Source organism: Myiozetetes cayanensis, unplaced genomic scaffold (assembly GCF_022539395.1).
Source record: "Myiozetetes cayanensis isolate MyiCay16 unplaced genomic scaffold, myiCay2020 scf4, whole genome shotgun sequence".
Lineage (NCBI taxonomy): Eukaryota > Metazoa > Chordata > Aves > Passeriformes > Tyrannidae > Myiozetetes > Myiozetetes cayanensis.
The window spans coordinates 50,076,630-50,098,635 of NW_026087631.1; the positions used below are offsets into that span (position 1 = coordinate 50,076,630).

The 22,006-nt window shown below is 36.1% G+C and overlaps 1 protein-coding gene across 4 annotated transcripts in view; it reads right to left on the bottom strand.

Annotated features, from left to right (window-relative positions):
- TENT2 (terminal nucleotidyltransferase 2) overlaps positions 1 to 22,006 on the bottom strand; it is a 41,324-nt gene that overhangs the window by 11,343 nt on the left and 7,975 nt on the right. For 3 of the 4 annotated variants that reach the window (XM_050329060.1, XM_050329059.1, XM_050329061.1), the window contains 5 exons: positions 18,816 to 18,885; positions 15,660 to 15,736; positions 14,683 to 14,811; positions 12,545 to 12,588; positions 6,567 to 6,703 (listed from right to left, as the gene is read on the bottom strand). In XM_050329060.1, coding sequence (XP_050185017.1) covers positions 6,567 to 6,703; positions 12,545 to 12,588; positions 14,683 to 14,811; positions 15,660 to 15,736; positions 18,816 to 18,885 — 457 coding nt within the window. Of the gene's footprint in view, positions 1 to 4,436; positions 5,090 to 6,566; positions 6,704 to 12,544; positions 12,589 to 14,682; positions 14,812 to 15,659; positions 15,737 to 18,815; positions 18,886 to 22,006 lie in introns of those variants that run through there. The other variant, XM_050329062.1, reaches the window with a different exon arrangement.

Sequence of the window (22,006 nt, forward strand, 5' to 3'; positions counted from 1 at the left end):
GAGACAGCTTGCTTACAGGTTAGCATTCCTGGTGCAAGGAACCTATCATTAGAAAGCACCAACACTTTGTCTATACTGAATTTTATATCTACAAGTGCAACAACTTCCTACCATTATCTGTGCATAACTTTATGGTAACAAAACAATAGGAAATTATCATACTGAAACAGGAACAGCAGGCAATCTACAGGGCAATATTTATCATGTGCCAACATCTTTATGATGCTTGGCACAACAACACGCCAAACCTAATGGAAGTCAAAACAACCAGTTTCAGTTTTATGTTCTTATCTACCCAGCCAGTTTTCAGCTGCTCTTAAATAAACAGAGCAGCTCGTGCCCAGTGCCATCATCAGGCACATGCAGGGCAACTAGGGGATTGGGCCCAGGCAGCATGGGTTTGTGAAAGGCAGTTCCTGCTCAACCAACCAGATCTCTTGCTATGACAGGGTGACCTGTTTAGCAGACAAGGGAAGGTCTGTGGTAGCTGTCTATCTAGACTTCAGTAAAGCCTTTCACATTGTTTCCCACAGTGTTCTCGAGAAACCAGCTGCTCATGGCTTGTATAGATGCACTGTTCACTGGGTTAAAAAGGAGCTGGATGGATGGGCTCAGAGAGGAGTTACCTCCAGCTGGCAGCCAGTCACAAGGTAGTGTTCCCCAGGACTCAGTACTGGGGCATGATCTGGATGAGGGGATCGAGTGTACCTTTACACAGTTCACAGGTGACACCAAGCTGGGAAGGAATGTTGATTTGCTGGAGGGCAAGAAGGCTCTGCAGAGGGATCTGGACAAGCTGGATAGACCAACAATGGGACAAGGCACACAGTATAAAGCAAAGTGCCCCTTAGGTCACAATAACCCCAAGCAGCACCACAGACTGGGAGGCGTGACTGGAAAGCTGCCCAGATTAAAAAGGACCTGGGAGTGCTGGTTGACAGTGGCTGAACATGAGCCAGCAGTGTGCCCAGGTGGCTAAGAAAGTCAATGGCATTGTGGCTTGTATCAGAAATAATGTGGCCAGCAGAACCAGGGCAGTGATTGTCCCTCTGTACTCAGCACTAGCGAGGTTGCAGCTTAAGTTCTGTGATCAGTTTTGAGCTCCTCACTACAGGAAAGACATTGAGGTGCTGAGGTGTGTGCAAACAAGGTCAATGGAGCTGGTGAAGGGTCGAGACAACACATCCTATGAAAAGCAGCTGATGGAAATGTGGTTTTTTTTTTTTTATTCTGGAGAAAAGAAGGCTTGGGGGACCTCACTGCTGTCTACAACTACCTGGAAGAAGATTGCAGTTGGCTGGGAGTTGGTCTCTTCTGCCACGTTCCAAAGAAAAGAGGAAATGGCCTTAAATAGCATGGGAAATGGCGGAGGGAGGCATCAAATTAGGTATTAGAAAAAATAAATTTCACTGAAAGAGTGGTCAGGCATTGGAATGTGTTGTCCAGGGAAGCAGTGGAGTCACTGTCTCTGGAAGTATTCAAGAGGTGTCTTGATGAGGCACTTGGGAGTACAGTTTAAGGGTGTTTATAGTGATGCCAGGTTGGCAGTTGGACTGATCTTGGAAGTCTCTTCCAACCTTGAAGATTCTGTAAAGCAGGGAACTACTCTATCAACAAAATGCCTGGATCACCAACAATGTATCACCATATATCCTGACTAAATGGGGCTTAGAAATAGGTGGTTAATGTGCTGCCAGCTGTACTGGTGTTATATACACCTGACGTGATCTCCTGACTGAATCAATCTTTTGACATAATGCAAAGACAGAGGAGCTGTGCTGGGTATATCAACCAGTTGCAGTAAATCTGTAAATATCAACTGGAAATTAAAATATCATCTATAATTCATTAGTTTAATCATTTGGAAGAACTCCTTGCTCCCTAGGCCACAGATCAGCTGCTGTAACTCCATTAAGTCACTGCTGCTAAGACAGCTAAAAATCTATGACTGTAATTCCACAAATTATCTTGGATACAGCTCATAACCACTTATGAAAGTCAGTTGTTTGAATAACTGTACTTACACAGAACATGTGCATTATTCTTTTATTTAAAAATATGAATAGGGCTTATTTCCAAAAAGCGCAGGATGTAGCACATGAAGTAGGTTTAGGATACCTCAGTGTGTATATTTAGATTTCTCCTGATATATTCTTTAGAAAATTAGTACAGATGATGACGATTCCTTGCACTCAATGCAAACTAAACCTTTCATTCTAACCCATCACCCTTCCTCTCCTTAATTCCCATAGTAGACTACTTTTGCAAGAATTACAGATATTGTGAAGCATCAAATACTTTCCTATCATGTCTTTTAATAAATGAACATCAACAGACTTAATTCATATGAACTGCTCAAAAAAGAACAAACATGAACATATATAAAGAAGGAAAACAAACAAAACCCAAACAAAACCAAAAACCAAACAAACAAAACCCCCAAACCAAACCAAAAAAGAAAACCAAAACCAAACAAAAACCATCCAAACAAAAAGAAACAACAACATTAATAAATAAATTAAAAACCAAAACACCAAAAAACCCTCAAGTTTAAACCGCAGCCTGAGGACATTGGTTGTGAGCAGATGACTGTTCAACTCATCTGCTTTTTCTAAAAGCTAAAAAAAAAAAAAAGCCATGAAACAAAGTATTTGATCTGCATTTAGTTTAAGCAGGCAGTACTGTTTAACTTGAAAGAGTAATTCTGCTCTTGAATTCTCTTTTTTCTAGGTTATACTCAATTCCTCAGCAAAAAATAAATCCATTTATGATACACTGGTTAAGCAAAAAAGCAACAAAAAGTGCCATTTTAAACTTGAAAATAACTGTTTTATCTGATAGTGTCACTAAACCTGTCTTGGTACTGAAATCATACTGAATTAGAAGTTAATTACCAACAGCAAATTATTTGTGTATCAGTTTTAACCATTATACTTGCATACAAGAACTTCACTGTTAGCAACACAAAGCAAACATTCTCCACATACAGTTTTTCAATCCATAAGTTAAAAATGGTTATTTAAACAGCTATTTCAATTATCAGTTATTTTTGTTGTCACTGCCTTCATTAGATACATGATCTTCACTGGGAAGACAAGTATTTGAAAGAAAGATTAGGCAATTCTAGGTGTGTGTATAATACAAATAAAATAAAATAGAAAGCTTATCTTTTCCAGAGCAAACTTACAAATCAAAGCCACTTGTATAAACACACAAATTGCAAGCATATATAATTCAATGATATTAAAAATGATCCTTTTATTACTTGACCAATTCTACTGTGAAAAGAGTTGCCAGCACCTGCTCACTCTAATTTTATATTTTGTCATTAAAATGTAATCAATCTTTTTTCATGTCAAATACAACTTAATGAATGACCTAAAACAACTGCTACATAACTTGCAACAATAAATTTAAGAGAAGTAGTCATAAAGGACAATCTCTAGGTTCCCTAGCAGCATATTCAGGGAAACAAGGCCTTACTTCAAGGTCTCACTTTGGAAAGAGACAGCCAAGTGACAACCTGCTGCCTTCACTCATAGCTGCAGAAATGAAATCAGACACCTGCTTTGAAGGGACTGGTAAACATGGACCAGTTTACAAATACGTTCTTTGGACAACATCTAAATGCATTTTTCACTTATCACATTCACTGCATAATCAGCAGACCTTTGACAATTTTAAATACTTAGAGTTAAAATGGAGTCATAAGCATGCTTTTAGCCAGTTTTATCATAAGAAACATTATGCAGACTTGAGCTCTTATGGCAAGATAATTATACAACCACAAAGGCAAAACAAGCTCTGTAGTGTGTTAGTCCAATATATGTATCAATTTCCAAATCACATTTATTCAGGGATAGGGATGAAGGAGCGTAAAAGTTACTTCTTACGGACACATTGAAAGCCCCAAAGGAGAACTGTAGAAAGGGCATGGTATAAATATGTGGCAATAAGCAGTTTTCTGAAACATCTTTCAGTCTAAATAAATCAAACAGGTGAAAAGGATAAGGGAAAAAAACACAGCACAAGGAGATGAACTTATTCATGGCTGCACACCATGCAAGGTGCCTTTGTTTCTTCCTTTGCCATACTCTTTGGGCCCATCCTGCCTTTAAATATTATGCACTACCTAAAGTAAAATAAACCACAGATTTTAAATGAAATACCTGATGGTCTTTGCTAGAGTGAGAGACAAGTTTAAAACAATACATCCCCATCTTCTCCTACACTCCTGAACAACACTTTTAAAATAAATGAGTAGTTAAGCATTCTAGGCAGGTCACTTCAATGACTCATTCTGTTCAAAATTATGATCTTCACACATGATCTGATCATTCTTGATTGCATCCTATTCATTAAGCAAAACAGTTCCTGTGTATCAAACCTGGTAGTGCATTTTACTCCTAAAAAAGACAGAAACTTACAACAATCACTTTTATATTATTAACTGAAATAGCAGTCTCTTTATTAATCTTTTCATCAAACACATTACAGTACAATAGTGAAAGTTCACTGGCTAGGTCATTGAAATATAGCCCAGTTTAACAGTTGCAGTATCTGAAATATATCTCAACATTTCAGTGCATAAAAACATTAATAAATGTTTCACAGGAAAAGCAAACCCTTTAAAAATTACTAACCACACCAATGAAAATACTCAACACATTCTGGAGTAAGATATTAGTTCTTCCATGAAAGGCAGAACTAAGAGAGCACTGTGTTGTATTTACAAGCTGAATGACTCAGCAGTGCCCTGGCAGCCAGGAGGACCAACAGTGTCTGGGGGGCATCAGGCAAAGCATCACCAGCCAGTCGAGGGAGAGGATTGTCCTGCTCTGCTCTGCACTGAGGCGGCCTCACCTTGAATATTGTGTGCAGTTTTGGGCACCACAATATACGAAAGATAGTAAGCCATCAAGAAGTGTCCAAAAGAGGGCCATGAGGATGGTGAAGGGTCTGGAGGGGAAGTCCTATGAGGAGTGGCTCTGGTCACTTGGTCTGTTCAGTCTGGAGGGGCAGCGGATGGGCAGGTACTGATCTCTTGACTCTCACAACCACTGACAGGACTTCAGGTAATGGTGTAAAGCTGAGTCAGTAGAGGTTTAGTTTAGATATGAGGAAACTCAGCATATTCTGTGATTCTACCTATTTAACTCTCCTCATTCTGACTAGTACTGTTGTTTCCAACAGCAACTTCAAAGCAAAGGTAACACATTTGTGCCTAGCATGACACTGTTCTTTGGTTCTCACTGGCCTGCTCTCTCACACAAAAAAAACTTTTAAGACATGATCATGTTCCTCCATATGGGCACTAATTTGTCTTCTCCAGGCAATTACCATGTTTTAAGAAACTATATGGAAATTTACTACCTTCAAGACATGAAACCTATTCCTTTCAAACATTATTTATAGTTGTCAGGGATACACAGATGGTCAATTAAACAGTACATCTGACTAAGTTTTATTTCTGTAGCAGAAAAAAAACATAGGCTGCTGCATTAAGTGCATCATTTCCTCAAATAATTTCTCAGCTATGTAGCATTTTCAACACAGGACTTCTAATGGCTATTTTTTACAGGGTTTTTTTGGTAGGTTTTTTGTTTGTTTGTTTGAACAGAATATCATGAATGAAATGTTTAAATACTTAACAGATACTGGACCCTGGAAAAAACAGCCACATCATTGTTTTTTCAGTTGTTTTTAAAAAACATTTTCTTCCTTTGACATCAGCAACTATCCTGTCTTCAATGTTACTTTTTCAAGGCTTGTTTTAACCAGAATTTAACCTGTGTGATTTAATTTAGGTAACATTTTTTCCTGATTTATGAACATCACAAAAAAATAATATTTAGGGATTACCATCACTTCAAGTACTGATATTGCAGAAGTCCTCATATATCTTAACATATATCTGTCTAATAGCACACAAAAACAAAGTCTGTCTGGACCAGCCACCAACTAGGTAGAAATCTGGTCCTGACTATGTTTACAAGCACTAAAACCAGAAAAGCAAATTAGGCATTTTTCCTGCATTTAGACAAGATCATCTCTACTACTTTGCCCAGGCAAACCAGAAAATTGTTCCTTATTGGAAAATATATTTACTTTCGTATATGAGAAGATTAACAACTTGTTGTTCAGATAAGTAGCAAAGGATTCATCTAGTGCTCAACATAAATCAGGAACCTGAAGAAACCCTTCAGCAGTGTCTTCTCATTTGCCTCATTACCAAACATCACCTTGCCAGCTGAAAAGACAGGTACTCAGGAGAAACATTATATTATAGTGTAATATAACAAACCCTAGCAATTTGTAAAGGACAAAGCTCTCTAGTGTTCAGCAGCTATTTTGCAGGACAGAATGCCTGGCTAAGCAGAAGATGTCAGATACTTTATCAGCATTCCTGTTGTCCTTTAGCCTTTTCGCCCCTTTCCTCTCTGTCAATTCCCATTCCTTCATTACTGCAATTCCTTCTCTTCAAGCATTAGAAAGCATTGCTATATTGAACAGAAGGAATTAAAGTTCTGTGTATTCCAAACCACAAAGACGAGCTTATTACTTACTCAAATTCTGTGGCATAATATTTGAAGAAGCCTATTAGCAAATCTCCAAGGCTTGATCCATTTTTCGAGATGTAAGGAGGAATGGTACATGGAGCTTGATGAACAAGATGCAACTGCATAGTAGGATCAAAACATTCCTGTCAAAAAAAAAATCAGAGTGTATATATATACACATAGAAAGTCTTAAAAAAGACACACTTATTTTTCCCAATAAGAAAGCTGCCTACCATTGGCTTATTAGAAGTTCAAGGACATTTGCAAGAACAAATATTTCTCTTCTCCTTCTCTCTTGAATACTAGTTACTCTCCCTGAACTCAGGTAGAATCATCTTGCACAGGAGTGTGTGACCACCCCCTGACTTCTGTTTACTTAAGAACTTTAACATGGGAGGATCTTTGAACTGCACTGAGCTGGCTGCAGTTGAACTGAGATAAGGTAGGTAAAACTAATGCACCCATCGCCAATTTCGAATACCTATGGTACAGAAACAATCCCAAAGGAAGGCCTGACTTTTCTCCCACAGCATAGAGTTCAAATTATGTGAATCCCATTGGCAATAAAATGAATCTGCATCCTCTCACATATTAAGTTCAAAGACTGCAGTCACACTTCCTCTAGCCAAGCTATCTGAATGAATAAAAAAAAACCCAACGGTGAAGTTATACAAAACACCTGAATACACAGAATGCAGCATTTTAGCTGAAGTATGATTTTTTTCAGAGGGAAGGGGGTGGCTGTGATGGGGGTAAGAAAAGGTCAGATTTGCTGTGAAAAGAAATCACTATTGCCAGCTTAAAAAGAAATCTATACAAGGCTAAATTAGCATGGGTTTAGATCTGCTCTACTGTTTCAGTGTCCACTGCATCCTTTAAGTTCTCATGATAAACTGGAGTACATGGAGGAAAACATATCTTCCCTTATTAGAGAAACAATTTTTATAACCTGGTAATACCAGGTTTTAACACCACTTTACAACAATGTTGTGTGTTTTACTGAAAATTAACCCAAGATACAAAAGAGAAAGCTTTACATTCAAATAAAGGAACATATTTATGTAAATTTAGAGACCTATTCACTCATTACTATATCTCCCCTCTCCTCCCATTCATTTGTTATTTTAAAGAGTAGTATCAGCCATGAGTCAAACTTTATAGTACTAGAACAGCACTAGAAGCACTACACACTGTAATGCTATTTCCATGTCCACAGCTGGCAGCTCTTCCTCTGAGAAAAGCACAGTTAGTGATCAGAACCAGTAGGACTGAAAAGTCTAGGACTTCTGTCCTCTTCTGCCAATTCTAGCAAAACTTCCTGGAACCTCGTGCAGTATCTTCTGGGAAAAAAAAAACTATTCTTCTAGTAATGAAAAAATTTCAAGTGTTGACCTCACATGATATAACTTTACCTAGTTAGCAGAGCTCAGAATTTAACATCTTATAATTCATCATAAGACACCAAAACAATGGAGACAGACAGACATAAAAAGCAGATAAGCAGTGCACAAAGATGTACAAAGAGAACAGCCATTCCTATGTCATACAATATACACAGTTTTAACCCTAAAGTTAATCAGAAAGGTAGTAGAGTGAAAATTACTCCTTGCCCCTTCCCACAGAAAGCTATAGAAGAGTCACAACAGTTGAATTCAGAATTGGTAGTATACCAACTCAAAAAGAACATAAGAGGGAGGAGGTAAAAGGAAGAACAAGGGATGCTCATCTCCAAACAATATAAAACAGAAATGCAATGAAACAATTACAACAAATGTCTACTAAAACCAGTAAGTAAATGTTTGGAGGCAGCAGACATCTTTGAAAATGAGAACAAGATTAACTTTTTAAGCGTTGAATATTTAAATGCCTGAGAACTTCTCAATTGCAGGAAAATTCTGCCAGCACAGTGAGGCTGGCATCCTGAGCAGCTAAAAAGTTTGCGATAAGATTTCAGACAAATCAAAGTTTTCCTCACTCAAAAAGGCATTTGCCTTCAAAAAAACCATGTGCATTATACTATATAAGTACCCTTGTAAAAACGCAGGTTACACTCTATAGCAGCTAATCATTAAAAAACCCAACCACCTAGTGCTATAAATAATTCCCATTTCCATTTGGTTTAGTGGTTATATCTCTACAAAAATTGTTCTTAAAAAAGCAACTAAGTATTGCAAAAGAGAAGGTATGACTGAAATTACTTTTCTGGAAGAAAATAAGATCTTTTAGCACTAACTAAAGCGAAGTATTAATCACATTCCTGTGATACTGTTAGTAAAATTATTTTTTAAGCTCTGTCAGTTGCTGATCACCAGGCAAAAAACAGTGTTTCATCTTTCTGAAATACAGAAATTTTTTTATGGAAGAAGTAGCTATTACCATATTAGAAAGTTTTACATGTAAAACCAAATTAGTTATTACTTAAAATTCAGTATATGCAAGATGTAATGAAACCATTACACCAACATTCAATATATCAATAATCAACAATGTAATTTGTTTAATATAATTTCTTAACAAAGCAATAACTCAGTATCCAATGAACAAGAGGTCAGACCAGCCACAGGATACAAAGACTCATTTTTCTGCTTTGCCACAGACAACCCATGAAAACTCACTAGCCTCAACTCCCCTCCATTCACCTGGAGTAAAACAGGGATAACAGTATCTTCATTCCTGCTAGAGGGACTCAGGGAATAACTAGATAAACATAACAAGGTAGATTCTGCACATAAAGGATGTTGGCTAAAAAAAACCAGATTTACAAAGCATCATTCAAATTAGCTTAGTTTCAAGTAGGTAATCCCTGCAAGTTTTCCCTTCTTAACTTGCACTAAAAGGCAAAAGATCCAACTTCTATTAAAATTAGTCCCTAATTCAGACAAATTCAACTGTGTCTTTGCCTCAAGCCACCTTAAGAGATGGAAAGGAAATCCAATATACTTTAGAAAAAGGGACTCCACAGTCCTTTTCCTTTTTTTGCTAGATCTCTAATTTTTACCTTGGTTGGTTCATTTCTCAAGAAACACCAGTATTCAGCAACATGTTTCATGTTTAAGCTACATAATGTTTACAAGTACGCTCACTCCACCTTACACACAGGAAAGGAAGACAAGCATACATAAAAAAATCCCCTATATTTGAGTATCTTGATGCAAAGCAAGTTTAACTCTGAATGTACAAGACTCTTCGTTCAAAAAAGTTTACCGTTGTAGCATCAGCATTGTGTCTTGCCATTTTTTATATTCACACACATAAAATACCCTTCACCAGTCTTACAAATTAATATTTAGGTCATGTTTTTACTTTTTAAAAGTGCAACTCAACACGTGAAGCAAATTGTGTCTGCCCAAGGACTGACTTCTGCATTGAGCACAATCCCACCTTCTGCTCCACCGTTTTGACATGACATGAAGATGAGGCAGCAGATACAAAAATGTGCTTGTGCAAAGTCCACAAAGTTCACTAGGCAGAGCACTCATGGAGACCCACTTCCTTTTTGACTTAAGGTAATACACTTGAGGCTGCTTGAACACTGGAGGCTCAGGCACAGGTTTCCTTCTGACTGCCAGTGGCAGCAATGCGCACTAGCTGCAATCGCCTGAGCCATTACAGGCTCTCTAGAGCTCATCTGTAAAGTCCTGACTTGGAGGCAAGTTCTACATAGACTTCAGAAGTGATCAGAACATTTTGTGGGCTACTACCATCTACCTTATCTGGACAGTGGGGGCAGGAAGCCCCAGAATACAACCCCACATCTGATGTGGTCCAATACCCACTTTAAACCAGAGGTTGCAAAACACGTCAGCTTGGTGCCAGCTGGAGACTCACCCATGGCAACAGAATGCACCAGTGGGCAAACCTGGTAGCTTTCCAGGACTTCTCACCTATTCACATCTGCAGTAGGGATATACTGAGATACAGAATCTGCCTTTTGTTTCCTCCTCAATGAAAGCATGTCTCTCTTATATGGTACCAACAATTTAAAACAGAGCACAAAAGTATTTTCAGGCTGTAGATTCAATTTTGAAAAACTGGAGGCAGACGTATATAGGGGAGATGTAGTATTTATGTGTAGCATTAGCATAGAGACAGAGCTTTGACCAGCTACAACCACAAGAAAAACATATGGTTTCTTTCGATACTGACATTTGCCTATGCTTTGAAATTATTACTGCAAAGTACAACACCAAATTTGTGTTGCTGTATTTTTCATATTAAATTTCTTCGAAATATCAGTATTCAGAAACTTTAACTTTCAATTTTTAAACACTTAACTATAATTATATTCCTAATGGAAACAGTAGACCAAAAATAAATTTGCAAATTTGGGTTTATAGTAAACAAGTATAAAATATTCTTTTAATTCTGTTAGCAATCCTGAAATACTTGGTCCATTCTCCAAAGGTAATATAACTGACAAGAACAAAAAAACAAAAACAAAAAAATCTACATCAGAACAGGGTAAAAATCCAATTCTTCCAGTTTTGTTCTCAAAACACAGGTAACTGCAGGTGATTTACCATTTTGACATAACACAAGATAAAACCTTGAATTTAGTAAAAATTTTTCAGATTTTTCAGGTTTTGGTATTGTACACTTTTGCTTTAATAAGGCATTAATATTTGTATAGTACTCTGAAGGCCTTTACACAGTTCAAACACTACAAATATAAATTTATTTTGTAAATGTAAATAATAATTTTGCATTATAATTATAGAGGAATAAAAATTTACTAATTCTTAACAGTTTTATTTAAACAACATGCTACACAAAACTTAGAACACTACAGCATATGATCTTTAGGAAAACATAATTAACAAATTTAGCAATTCAAACCCTATCAGATAAAGCTAAGTGTACAAGAAATGAAAGACAACTTCAAATGCTTTTCAGCCCTCACAGTGAAGAAATTAGAAGATATATAGTGCCATAAAAAAAACCAGAGGAAAAGATAAAGACCACAAAAATGTAGCACAGGTATGCCTTAGCAGATTCACAATACAGAAATAAAACTGTAGCGTATTATCACTCAATGCTTTCTTCTGCATCTTGATTACCCTAATTACCCAAAATGGCTGACACCACAGTATTTTCTCCCTGATGTACAGTGTCAGTAAATATTCCCATTTCAGCATTATAGGAATTATATGCAAAAGATAGAACGGCTTTCTGATACTACCTCAGCACAACTGTCAGCAACAGATTACAGAAACGTAGGGGGACAGGGACACCAAACTATGTGAACTATGAATTAAAAAAAAAAAATTAAAAAGTGACACACGAGAGGAAAAGTAAGGAGGAAGGAACTGAGGAATTTCTGTAAATAAGTTATAGCATTGAACTATTCATCAATAGAGCTGAGAAATATTTAGGAGGGTGGATCTTACTTCTAGATCATCTTCCTTAGACTAAATCTCATTACTAGCAGTCCTAATTCTGGAGGGATCAAAGCATGCTAATTCACGGAGTTCACTGGAAGTGAACAGAGTACGATCTGGATACAATAGCAAAGTCCCAAAAAGGTGTTTTCTTGAAGTCAAATTTTGTGATGTCACAAAAGTTTGCATAGTAGATGTTTATCACTCACTCTGCACACAGAAATATCAGGCAACTCAACAGCTGTGGGAGGGTATGGAATTCTGTAACACCACAGTTGGCTGAAAAAAACACTACTTAATATATTAAAAATAGGAATCAGAAAGTTACAACTGGCACAGGGATATTTTCAGGCCAGCATAAAGGGAATTAGGTCAGCGGTTTTCATTAGCACTTGTTTCTAACTGTATGTGAAATATTCTCATACATAACAGAATTTTCCTTACAGAAATTAGCAAATAACCTCTTTCACACTTATGTTTAGCAGATCAATGACCAGATTTATAGACTGTGCTCAACTCAATCCATTATAAAGTTAAGAATTGATACATTTAGATAAGCAGGGTCATACACATACATTATGTAGTAAAACCATAAGAAACACTTACTGGGTAATTTTTCTGGAGGGATGGAAGGATGGGTTCAGGTAGGGCTATAAAAAAGAAAAGTTTAAAGTTACTGTGATTCATGTAATTCACAGGAAGCATTATCATATCAACTACACCACAGGGTTAGGTTGAAATTTTATCTTAAAAACATCTATCAAGAACTTCACTTTCAGGCATTTTTTAAAATAGAAGTTATTCAGCAGACATTTCTATTAGTGTATTTCCCACTATATAGTACTATAAGAAGTTCATTCAGCTAAAGGAGGCTGTTATTAAGATATTACTATATGTAGAAGGCATGAAAAATTCTACAGTAGCTCAAATTTATATTAATTCATGGCTATAAGAAAATCACCTAGATTCCCTAAAGGAAAAATTAGAGAGCCTTTTTTCCCCCCCTACTTCTAATACAATTCCATCACAGCATAAGTCTACAGATACTGCAAATGCATGTGTTTTTCAGCTGCAAAATATTACATACCGAACCTCCAAAAAGTCACCTAAAGGAAAAATGTCGAACACACTAGGTATTGCTAGCAAAATCTCCACAAAATACATAAATACAGTCTAATATTGTTAGGTGGTCTACCAAATGTTATAATGATCACGCAGTCATTAACGATACAAACCCAAAATGAATTAAATGTTTGTCATTTTCACGAAAATCATGGATTGGGAGAGCATCACTTGCACAACATAAAAAATAAAGAGAAAACTTATCACCCAGGTTAGATGACAGACCAAAATCCAAAAATACAGACAATGCCGCTCAAGCCTTAGAGCAGCTACCAAATTGCTAGAGCACTCCTCAGACTAAAGCTTTAACATCATCTCTTTAGCATGTTTTTTTTAAACAACCGGTCTACATTGTTCATTAGGGAGAATAATAATTAAATTCAGTACACAGGACTTGGGACTTAGTTCACACTTCAACAGGGTCTCATAGGGGATGAGATGTTACAGAATCCTTTTTCCACAGGGACTAAAAATCAGAACAGCAGAATTCTCAGAATATGCTTGGAATATCTTCATAGAGTATAATATACTACCTACCAGGTATGCTAAGACAATGATCACAGCTTCTTTAATTATATTCTTATTTTATTTGCAGGTTTTTAGAAATATGCAAGAGCTCATAGTTCTGCAATATCTTGGATAATTTCCAGGCAACAAAATCTAAGCAATACAAGCAATCAAGATATTGTATATGAGCCTGCATGGTTTATTAAGAGGACAGACTTTAGGGGAAAAGTTACCACTTATCACTAACATATAAGTTCCATTTTCTTACTGTGTAAGTTAGTTAGACCTGTTACCTGGCAGAAAGTTAATGTACAAGATACTGAGGTATCTATAAAATAAAATGAAGCCACACTAAACTTGTGTATGGGGACATCCACAGGAGTATAAGAACATGGAAATTAAGTAAGTAATACAGGACAGGAATTTGCCTAGTGAAGACAGGGTCACCATTTATTGCAAATGAAAGCCTTTGGTTTGTTCCCTCTCCAGTAACATGAACAAAAACACTATTAGAAGTTTGAGGATACAGGCTACTTTCAAGAGAATTGCATGCATGTAGCAGGAAAAAAAGACCCTTTAAAATCTTCATGAATAAAACACCAGAACCTAAACAGATGGTGCTAGATACATGTACAGACCCACATCTCAGGCAGGGTTTTTTTTTGCAGAAAAGGCTGATGAAGCACAGGTAAAAGGCTCCTCTTTGTAGACTTCTGATCCTCCCCAGACAGCTGACTGATCACAGTTTTGCATGAAAAGGATTACCTGAACCTTTTTTTCCCTTCTCTAGGGAGTTATGCCAGCTGCCACGCATGATTAAAGCTACTGTCCTCATGCATTTTTGTTAACTAGTGCTTGAGTTTATTTTATAGTTACATAGTGTTTTGCAGCTACATTTATTTAATTTTTTTAAAACCTTTTAAAGCTGGTAACCGTGTTTCCAGAGAAGAGGTCCACTTGTTAAAGACAAATGCAGTACTAAGGAAATAGAGTAAATGCACTTTACTTTCAAATCTTTCTGTGTGGAAGATGATTACTGTTTGATTTTATTAAACAGGAAAACTACAAAATATGAACTTAAAAGAGGCAGTTTCGACATGGAAAAAAATACTTACTCTGTAAATAGTGCAAAACCATCAGCACAAGACTGTAGCTGCTTAAAGTACCACGACTGGCATCATTTATCTCATGAAAACTTGCCCACTTCTTAATAACCAGTACTAATGGACGAACTCGATTCTCAACTGCAAGTAAAATAAGTACATCTCAAAAAAAAGTACATCTAACTACACAGCAATTAATCAACATTTGTTCCTACTTGATCAACATACTTCTTGTATACTAAGGTTACCTTTGCAAGTATTTTATAGAATTTACTTAGTTATTCTACAACTGCTAACCATCCTATAAAAATCAGAACCAAATAGTTGCATTTAAAAACAGTCTTTTGAGTAATAAGATCCACAGAAACATTATAAATGGGTATGTCAGGAAATCTGCATGCAAGACAAAACTGGATACATCACTCAATACAGTAGTGTCAGATTTGACTTCAAAGCTGTCTCCAGTTCCTTGTACTAATTTTCCCTGAATTAATTTGCTGCCAGGACAGACCCCAAGTTATTTTTTATTGAAGGGAGGGAAAAGAATTCTCATTGTTGGAGGACACAGATTTGGGCTTAGTATAAACACTGAAGCAGTATTTTGGATTTTCCAAGAAAAGACTCTAACAGCATACAGACACAATGAGCTATCAGCCACACAGCCTGTCAGTGGCTGTAAGGAAATATCACTAGATAACCATTAGTACAATGACCTTGTTATTCCCAGAATACTTGAAGCAGCCATAGTAGTAGATACGTGGACCTTAATATGAAGAATCTTTGTTATCTTCTGAATACTGTAATATTCAATTACAAACATACCTAGCTGATATATTTTCTCATATATTTAGAGTAAGTAACAAGAACTTAGAGTTAACTAATGCAGCTAAATAGGTAATGATATATATAGTAACATATTAAACTGAATGCCAAAATAAAAATTCAAAAAGAAAAATTTATAGAAATAAGAAAATACAATAAAAACTTACTGAATGCATAGGTTCTCAGAAGGAATGTATTTCTTATCCCTACAACATTGTTTACGTTCAAGTCAAACTCCACATAGCTGTTGGGAAGAAGAAAAAAAAATCAAGCATCATGGTATTCAGTTTCTGAATGTTTATTACCTACTTAGTGACAGATATGCAGAATTGTAATTTTAATATAAAATCCTAGAAACCTTCAACAGAGTTTTAAATGCTGTCATTTCTACAGTTTTGTTTATAGTACCTGAATTGCTTACAGACTGGAATTCCATTGTTACAAAAATATAATTGTTGTTTTACACAAAGAATACATGTAGATCTAAATTTAGACTCTTCCTCCCAACTAGATTTGAACTACGTGATATAATATGAATTAAGAAGAGTTTGAAAGGTAAGAGTCTAATGATGGTGAGAGATAATCAGCACTTTGAAACAAAAACCAGTTATAGTTAACGTTGCATGTTTTGCAATAAAAAACTTTTGATAACTTCGATTCTCTTAAGAGAAAATAAGAACAAGCCAAACAAGCACTAACAAGCTTTACTTACAGCACATCCCATCCCCGAATTTGAATTTCATACTGCATATGGAGCTTAACTACTCACAAGACTCAAGAAACTACATTAAACTCAAGCCATAGCAACACTAATTTGCAACACAAAGAGCCTACTGTTGACAAAGAAGTAGTTATCTGCTATGTACAGCTATTTCTATTTTATATATCTATGTATCAGTCACTATTTGTTTGCCCAAATATTCATTCAGTTTTTCTTACATGAGGGGAACATGGACATGAAATTCATTAAACTGGGTAAAACACATTACTTTGATGCTGATGAGGGTTTTTTTCACCCTTACCTACATGAAAACATTATCTGCATAAAAATATTAATTTTAAACATGAATTAACATCAAGCATGACTTTTTACATGTTTTAAGAATATAGTATATATCAGTACAGGAAATAAACAAGCTTGAACTACCACTTGACAGCTGCAAATTTAAGCAGTATGTATGGGGCATTGGTAACACATCAGAATGTGCATCTCCAGATACAGAGATACCACCCACTGAATTTTACCATCCTTTCCCAGCAGCTGGGCATCAAGAAAACTGGTTTTCAGAGGAAACTTGTTATGTTTAGTTTCCAGTTTTGGTAAAAAAAAGACTAGTGCCCTGGGTACAGAATATCCAATGCATTTCTCAAGACCTCTGTGAAAAAATGAATGACTGTGGGTGTATGTGTATGTATGAGCCTACAAAAAACAGAAGCCGATAAGTGATTGGAAAGAGACAGATATTTAAATAAAATGACAACACATGGATGGAGAAGACAGGTTATATAAGAGAAAGATAACTGTAAAGAGAGAAATTAAACAAAACCAAACACCAAAAAAAAGAAAAACAAAACAAAACAAAAAACAACAACAAAAAAACCAACCCAAAGTCATGCCACTCCCTGCTGCTCCTCTCTTCGAAAAAAGCAACAAGGGAAACCAGATGGCAAACAGCATTGGTTTTTACTCTGCAAAAATATAACGTGCAGCTTCCATCGTAAGAAGATTATATTTTGCTTTAGTAGAAAAAAAGAGTTCTTTAAATCATGTCTGTAAGGCATATAATTATCATTACTTACTATTTTTTGAAAGTGACTGTAGTACGGATTATAAATGCCTTCAATCTTCACATACAATCACCTCCATATTTAAGGTTTCTTTTTAAAGTTTATTTTCTGATTTTAAAGTGGAAAAAAATTCTTGCTATAATCCCATAACTTACACAGCATTTGCAAAAAGATTTTACTATTTCATGTATTATGGGAAAGACTAGCATTGCTGTATGTAGCTAAGCCACAGAGCCCAGATTTTAGCTTGACAAGTATAATACTTTCAGAAAGCATGGGAGAAATAACCTTCTGTACTGTTAGGGAAGAAAGTTACTAGAAAAAAAAATATTCAAATTTTTATAAGGTAGACAACTACACAAGAGTAAATATGGGACTAGGTGTAAATGAAGAAAAATAGCATAAAGTGAGAATCCCTACAAGTGTTATATAATCTTAGATGAAAGAAAAGTTTAAATGGACAATATAGATTAGTTCAAATTGTAAACACGACCAGACTTAGTTTTACCATGGCAAGGTTCCTGCTCTGATAAAGGCATATGGTGATTAAAAAAAGTGATACTCTTTTAGAAGGAGAGGAGAAGTGGGCTCATTTGTTTTCATGAGACAGATACAGGGTTGCAAAATTTTAGATGCATATAGACAGGGTAAGACAGGTAGATACAAAACAGTTGTTCTGATTTACAAAACCAGTGAAACTATGTTACTACATGAAGCTGATACACATCAATCTTACAAAACTAAACCAATAAACATAGGAATATTTAAACATTACTCAGACTGTTAACATATTTCAGTGCTTTGCATGCCTTTTTTCTCTCTTAGATACTTTTATCACACATAATAAAAATACATCATTCTCTGTCCTAGTACATCCCTCTCATGTCTTTATAATGAAGATACAATGAATACTACAACGTATAACACATAACACATCCACTTCTGTCCAATTACTTCCCACTTCTAAACAAAGCCATAAAATTACTACCTAATAGTGTGAATACAACATGTAATACTATACTGGTAAACACAGAATATCTCCCTAGAAGACAGAATATACTCTCTAAAATGAACAAGAACTTTTTAATCAAGAAAACATCACAATAAACTGAAGTTCATTTTAGTGTTGTTTGTATAGTAAATACTGTGAATTAGTCCTTAAGTAGCTTAGTAGTTATGTTTGCACAACAATCAAAATTATCTTTCACAGCAGTTTTCTTCCCACCATTGTATTTCTGTCATAAACTATCTGTCAACTGTAGTCCACTACGTACAAATAACTCACAGAAATATGTGATGTACTGGTTCTAATTCACATCACAGAAACCAAACAGCATTTCAACCACAAGAGGTGTTTCAGGCAATCAAGGAAGTAAGCTGATTGCCACTGCGTGCTAGCTGAACAAATCTGCAATACAACTAAGGCACCACACAAATAAACAGGCATGACAGTGGGATTACTTCTAAGGACAGTACAAATATGGAGTACTTCCTCATACCAAAGTCTAAAAAATTGTTTTGAACAGAATACTTGCCTGACTTTATCCCTGAATTTCACTATTGGCACTTTTGCTCTAATCAGCTGAGGTCGCTCAATGTAGCTTGCTGAAAGGGAGAAAAATATGCAATTAAGTTTCGTGTAGATGCTGATCTTAATAAAATATTCTAAAGTGGGGTCATATTGACTGATTTATCACAAATAGTAACTTATTAAATTTAGCAAATATATCCTCAGAAGGGTTACGCTAAACTAAGTAACCTTTAGCAACCACAGCAAAAATATAGGAGAGTGGGTGAAAAGAAAACCACTCTAAACATTAGAGAAGGAAGTAGAACATTAGAGTAGAAGATTTTGCTGCGGGAAATATATTCCAAAAATTTGAACATAAGGAATACAGTTCTAAAATGCTTTCATGGAACAATACTTGCAATAGAAATCCTGAATAGTTATAATAAATGTTCAAAAATAAGACAGCAAGAACATATATCTGCCCATCCAGGACGGGCAGACACTTAAGCTCAACACTACAGTGTAGAAACACTACCCTCAGCAACTGATCAGCTGCATTCTTTTTAATTGTGCCTAGTTTGCTTACAGTTGGAATTATGTATTTTAATGATCAAAAAATTAATATAGCTGTCTTTACTATTCATTTACTACTATTTACCCACAGAAACTTTATCATCTCAACAATAAACTACATACCAAGAATGCTATCCTGTAAAACAGGACAACACTTTCTATCAAAGATGGCATAAGCTGTAACTGCCTTTTTCTTTAATAGTGATAGGACATGCAATGAATTCACAATCACCGGATGGTACCTCAGATGATTATCCACACAGTATCAACACGTAGGCTCAATGCCAGACCATCCAAACCCACACATACTAAACTCTGCCAGACTCTCTCAGTGCCACCTAATGTACCCTTCGCACTCAGCTCCCCAAAACTGTTCTATCAGTCATATTATCGTGATTTCCCTATACTTCATGATACTTCAGCCTGTGTTTAGTAGTTGCCCACAATCCTGAATGAAAAATGCACCCAAGAAAGTAATGGAGAAGAAAGAAAAGTAGAGCCTGTAGGTTACATGATACAAATTTTCGCAAAAGGAACAATTTTAGTAATTTCTTCTGTTGCAAAGTCTAGGACCACTTGAATTTGTCCATATCTAACATCATATATTTTCCCATTGGTTCTACAAATTAACCTCAAATTAGTATAAATAAGTATGACACAGCTGGAAGTAATATGGATTAAATGTAACCTTAAATAAAATCTGATATTTTTCCCTCCCAAAAAAGGTGAAATGGTATTTCTGTTAGTTTGGAAAGCCACCTTGATTAACCAGCATCATCTCCACTGCTTTTGGATGACAAATTCAGATTTGGTGAAATGCTGCTGTGCAGTACTCAAGAAAAACAAACATCACTTTTTTTTCTTGAGATTTCTGAAACTGTTTTATGGATACACATGTTCAAGACACATTTGACCTGAGGCAATCCTTTCTCTAGATTTTAATGCATTGTACATGCCTAAGTAACATACAGACCGGCATTCAGAGTAAAACAATCTTACTGACTTATTAATGTTAAAGGAAGAATCTTTAAGAACTTCAGTTCACGTTCACTGAATGTAAAATTCAGTAGAATTCACACAAGCATCCCCTCTTTCCAGCTTTGCCTTCAGACACATCCAAGCATCCCTCCTCCAGCATCCTTAAAGTGATGTTCTAAAGCACGCAGAGCTCTCTGCCTACTTCCCTTTCACTACCAAACTTAGGACAAAGATTCCCAATGCATTTGCACATGGGACACAAGGGTGCATATCTGTCTGCATGCCATAGCAATTCACCTTTCTTTACTATGACCCTTTCCAAGTGCTCTTCAGAGGTTAACTGAACTCATTTTAGTGGCAATCCACTTCCAAACACACTCCTGTCTCAAATGCCCCACAACACTTGATGGATGCTTGTGCCAAATTAGTTGGTTAAGAAGAAGAGATACATCCCAAAGCGTAATCCCAATCTGTTTCAAGGAGGAAGTCAGAAGGCAGTAACTTCCTGCTGGTATCCTCTTTCTTGGCTCAGAACAATGACGCTGTTAGCAGGGTCTGTATTGTATCTGAGATTGTTATACATAAAAGGGAAGAAACAGTCACAAATACAGAATGCGGAATTCTGAAATACATATAGGTTGAATAAGTGCCTAAGCAAACTGACTAGGTGACCTTGAAAGCTTTGACCAGAGAGGCTACACCAAAATACATATAAAGAAATCTACATGGCTGCTCTGCAGTTTTGGGCATGTCTGTGAAAAAGTCATGAATACCATTTCAGCTTAGCAAAAAAAAATATAATGGCTTCAAAGAAGACTAAGCACTGATTCATAAATAACTTATTCATGTACAATTTCAGACTAAACAGCTAAATTCTCTCTTTTCTTTTACAGAATAGAAGATTAGGAATTGGACAAAACATTAAGCCCAAACACAGTATACGCCAAAAAGATCTTTGACATCCTGGACATGTAGTGTGGCCTCATTCACTGGGTTATACTATTGAAGGAGAAACCAGGCAACACAAAAGTCTGATCACATTCATGACGAATCTAGGAAGGTACAATCCAGCACAGGATGAATGAACTGCTGATTTTTTTGAATTCACTCACCTAACTGCATAGTCCTTCAAAGTCCCCTGCTTATCACAGCTGTTGCACATTTCCTACTAGACAACCATTAGGCAGATTCCACTCAGATACCCCAGTCTCAACACTAATGACCCAATTTGAAAATCCAAGAGAAAAAGAACTCATTGTTATTTACGCAGATAGTAAACACCAGTCAACCCAATACCGCCAAGTTGATTTTCAAATGAATCCTGCACAGATGAATCTGAAGAGAGTACTCAGTCTGAGATTTACTCTCAGTGGTTTGGATTATAATCTCTTCAGTTATCACTCCAAATAAATGTTTCACATTTCTAAAGACATTGACTTGAGCGTACATTCCTGGGAATGTTAGCCAATACCATAAAAAAATGTATGTGCAGGTATCTGAACAAATAAATCAAGAATTTACATGCACTTAGCTAATCTTAGAAATGGATGACATATCTGCTATCCCCACGTCTCTGCATTAGGAGAAACATAATATATAACAAGTCCCACAAAAACAGTGAATAAACACCAAAAGCCTTTTCCTACTGTTCTCTGTGATTAGACT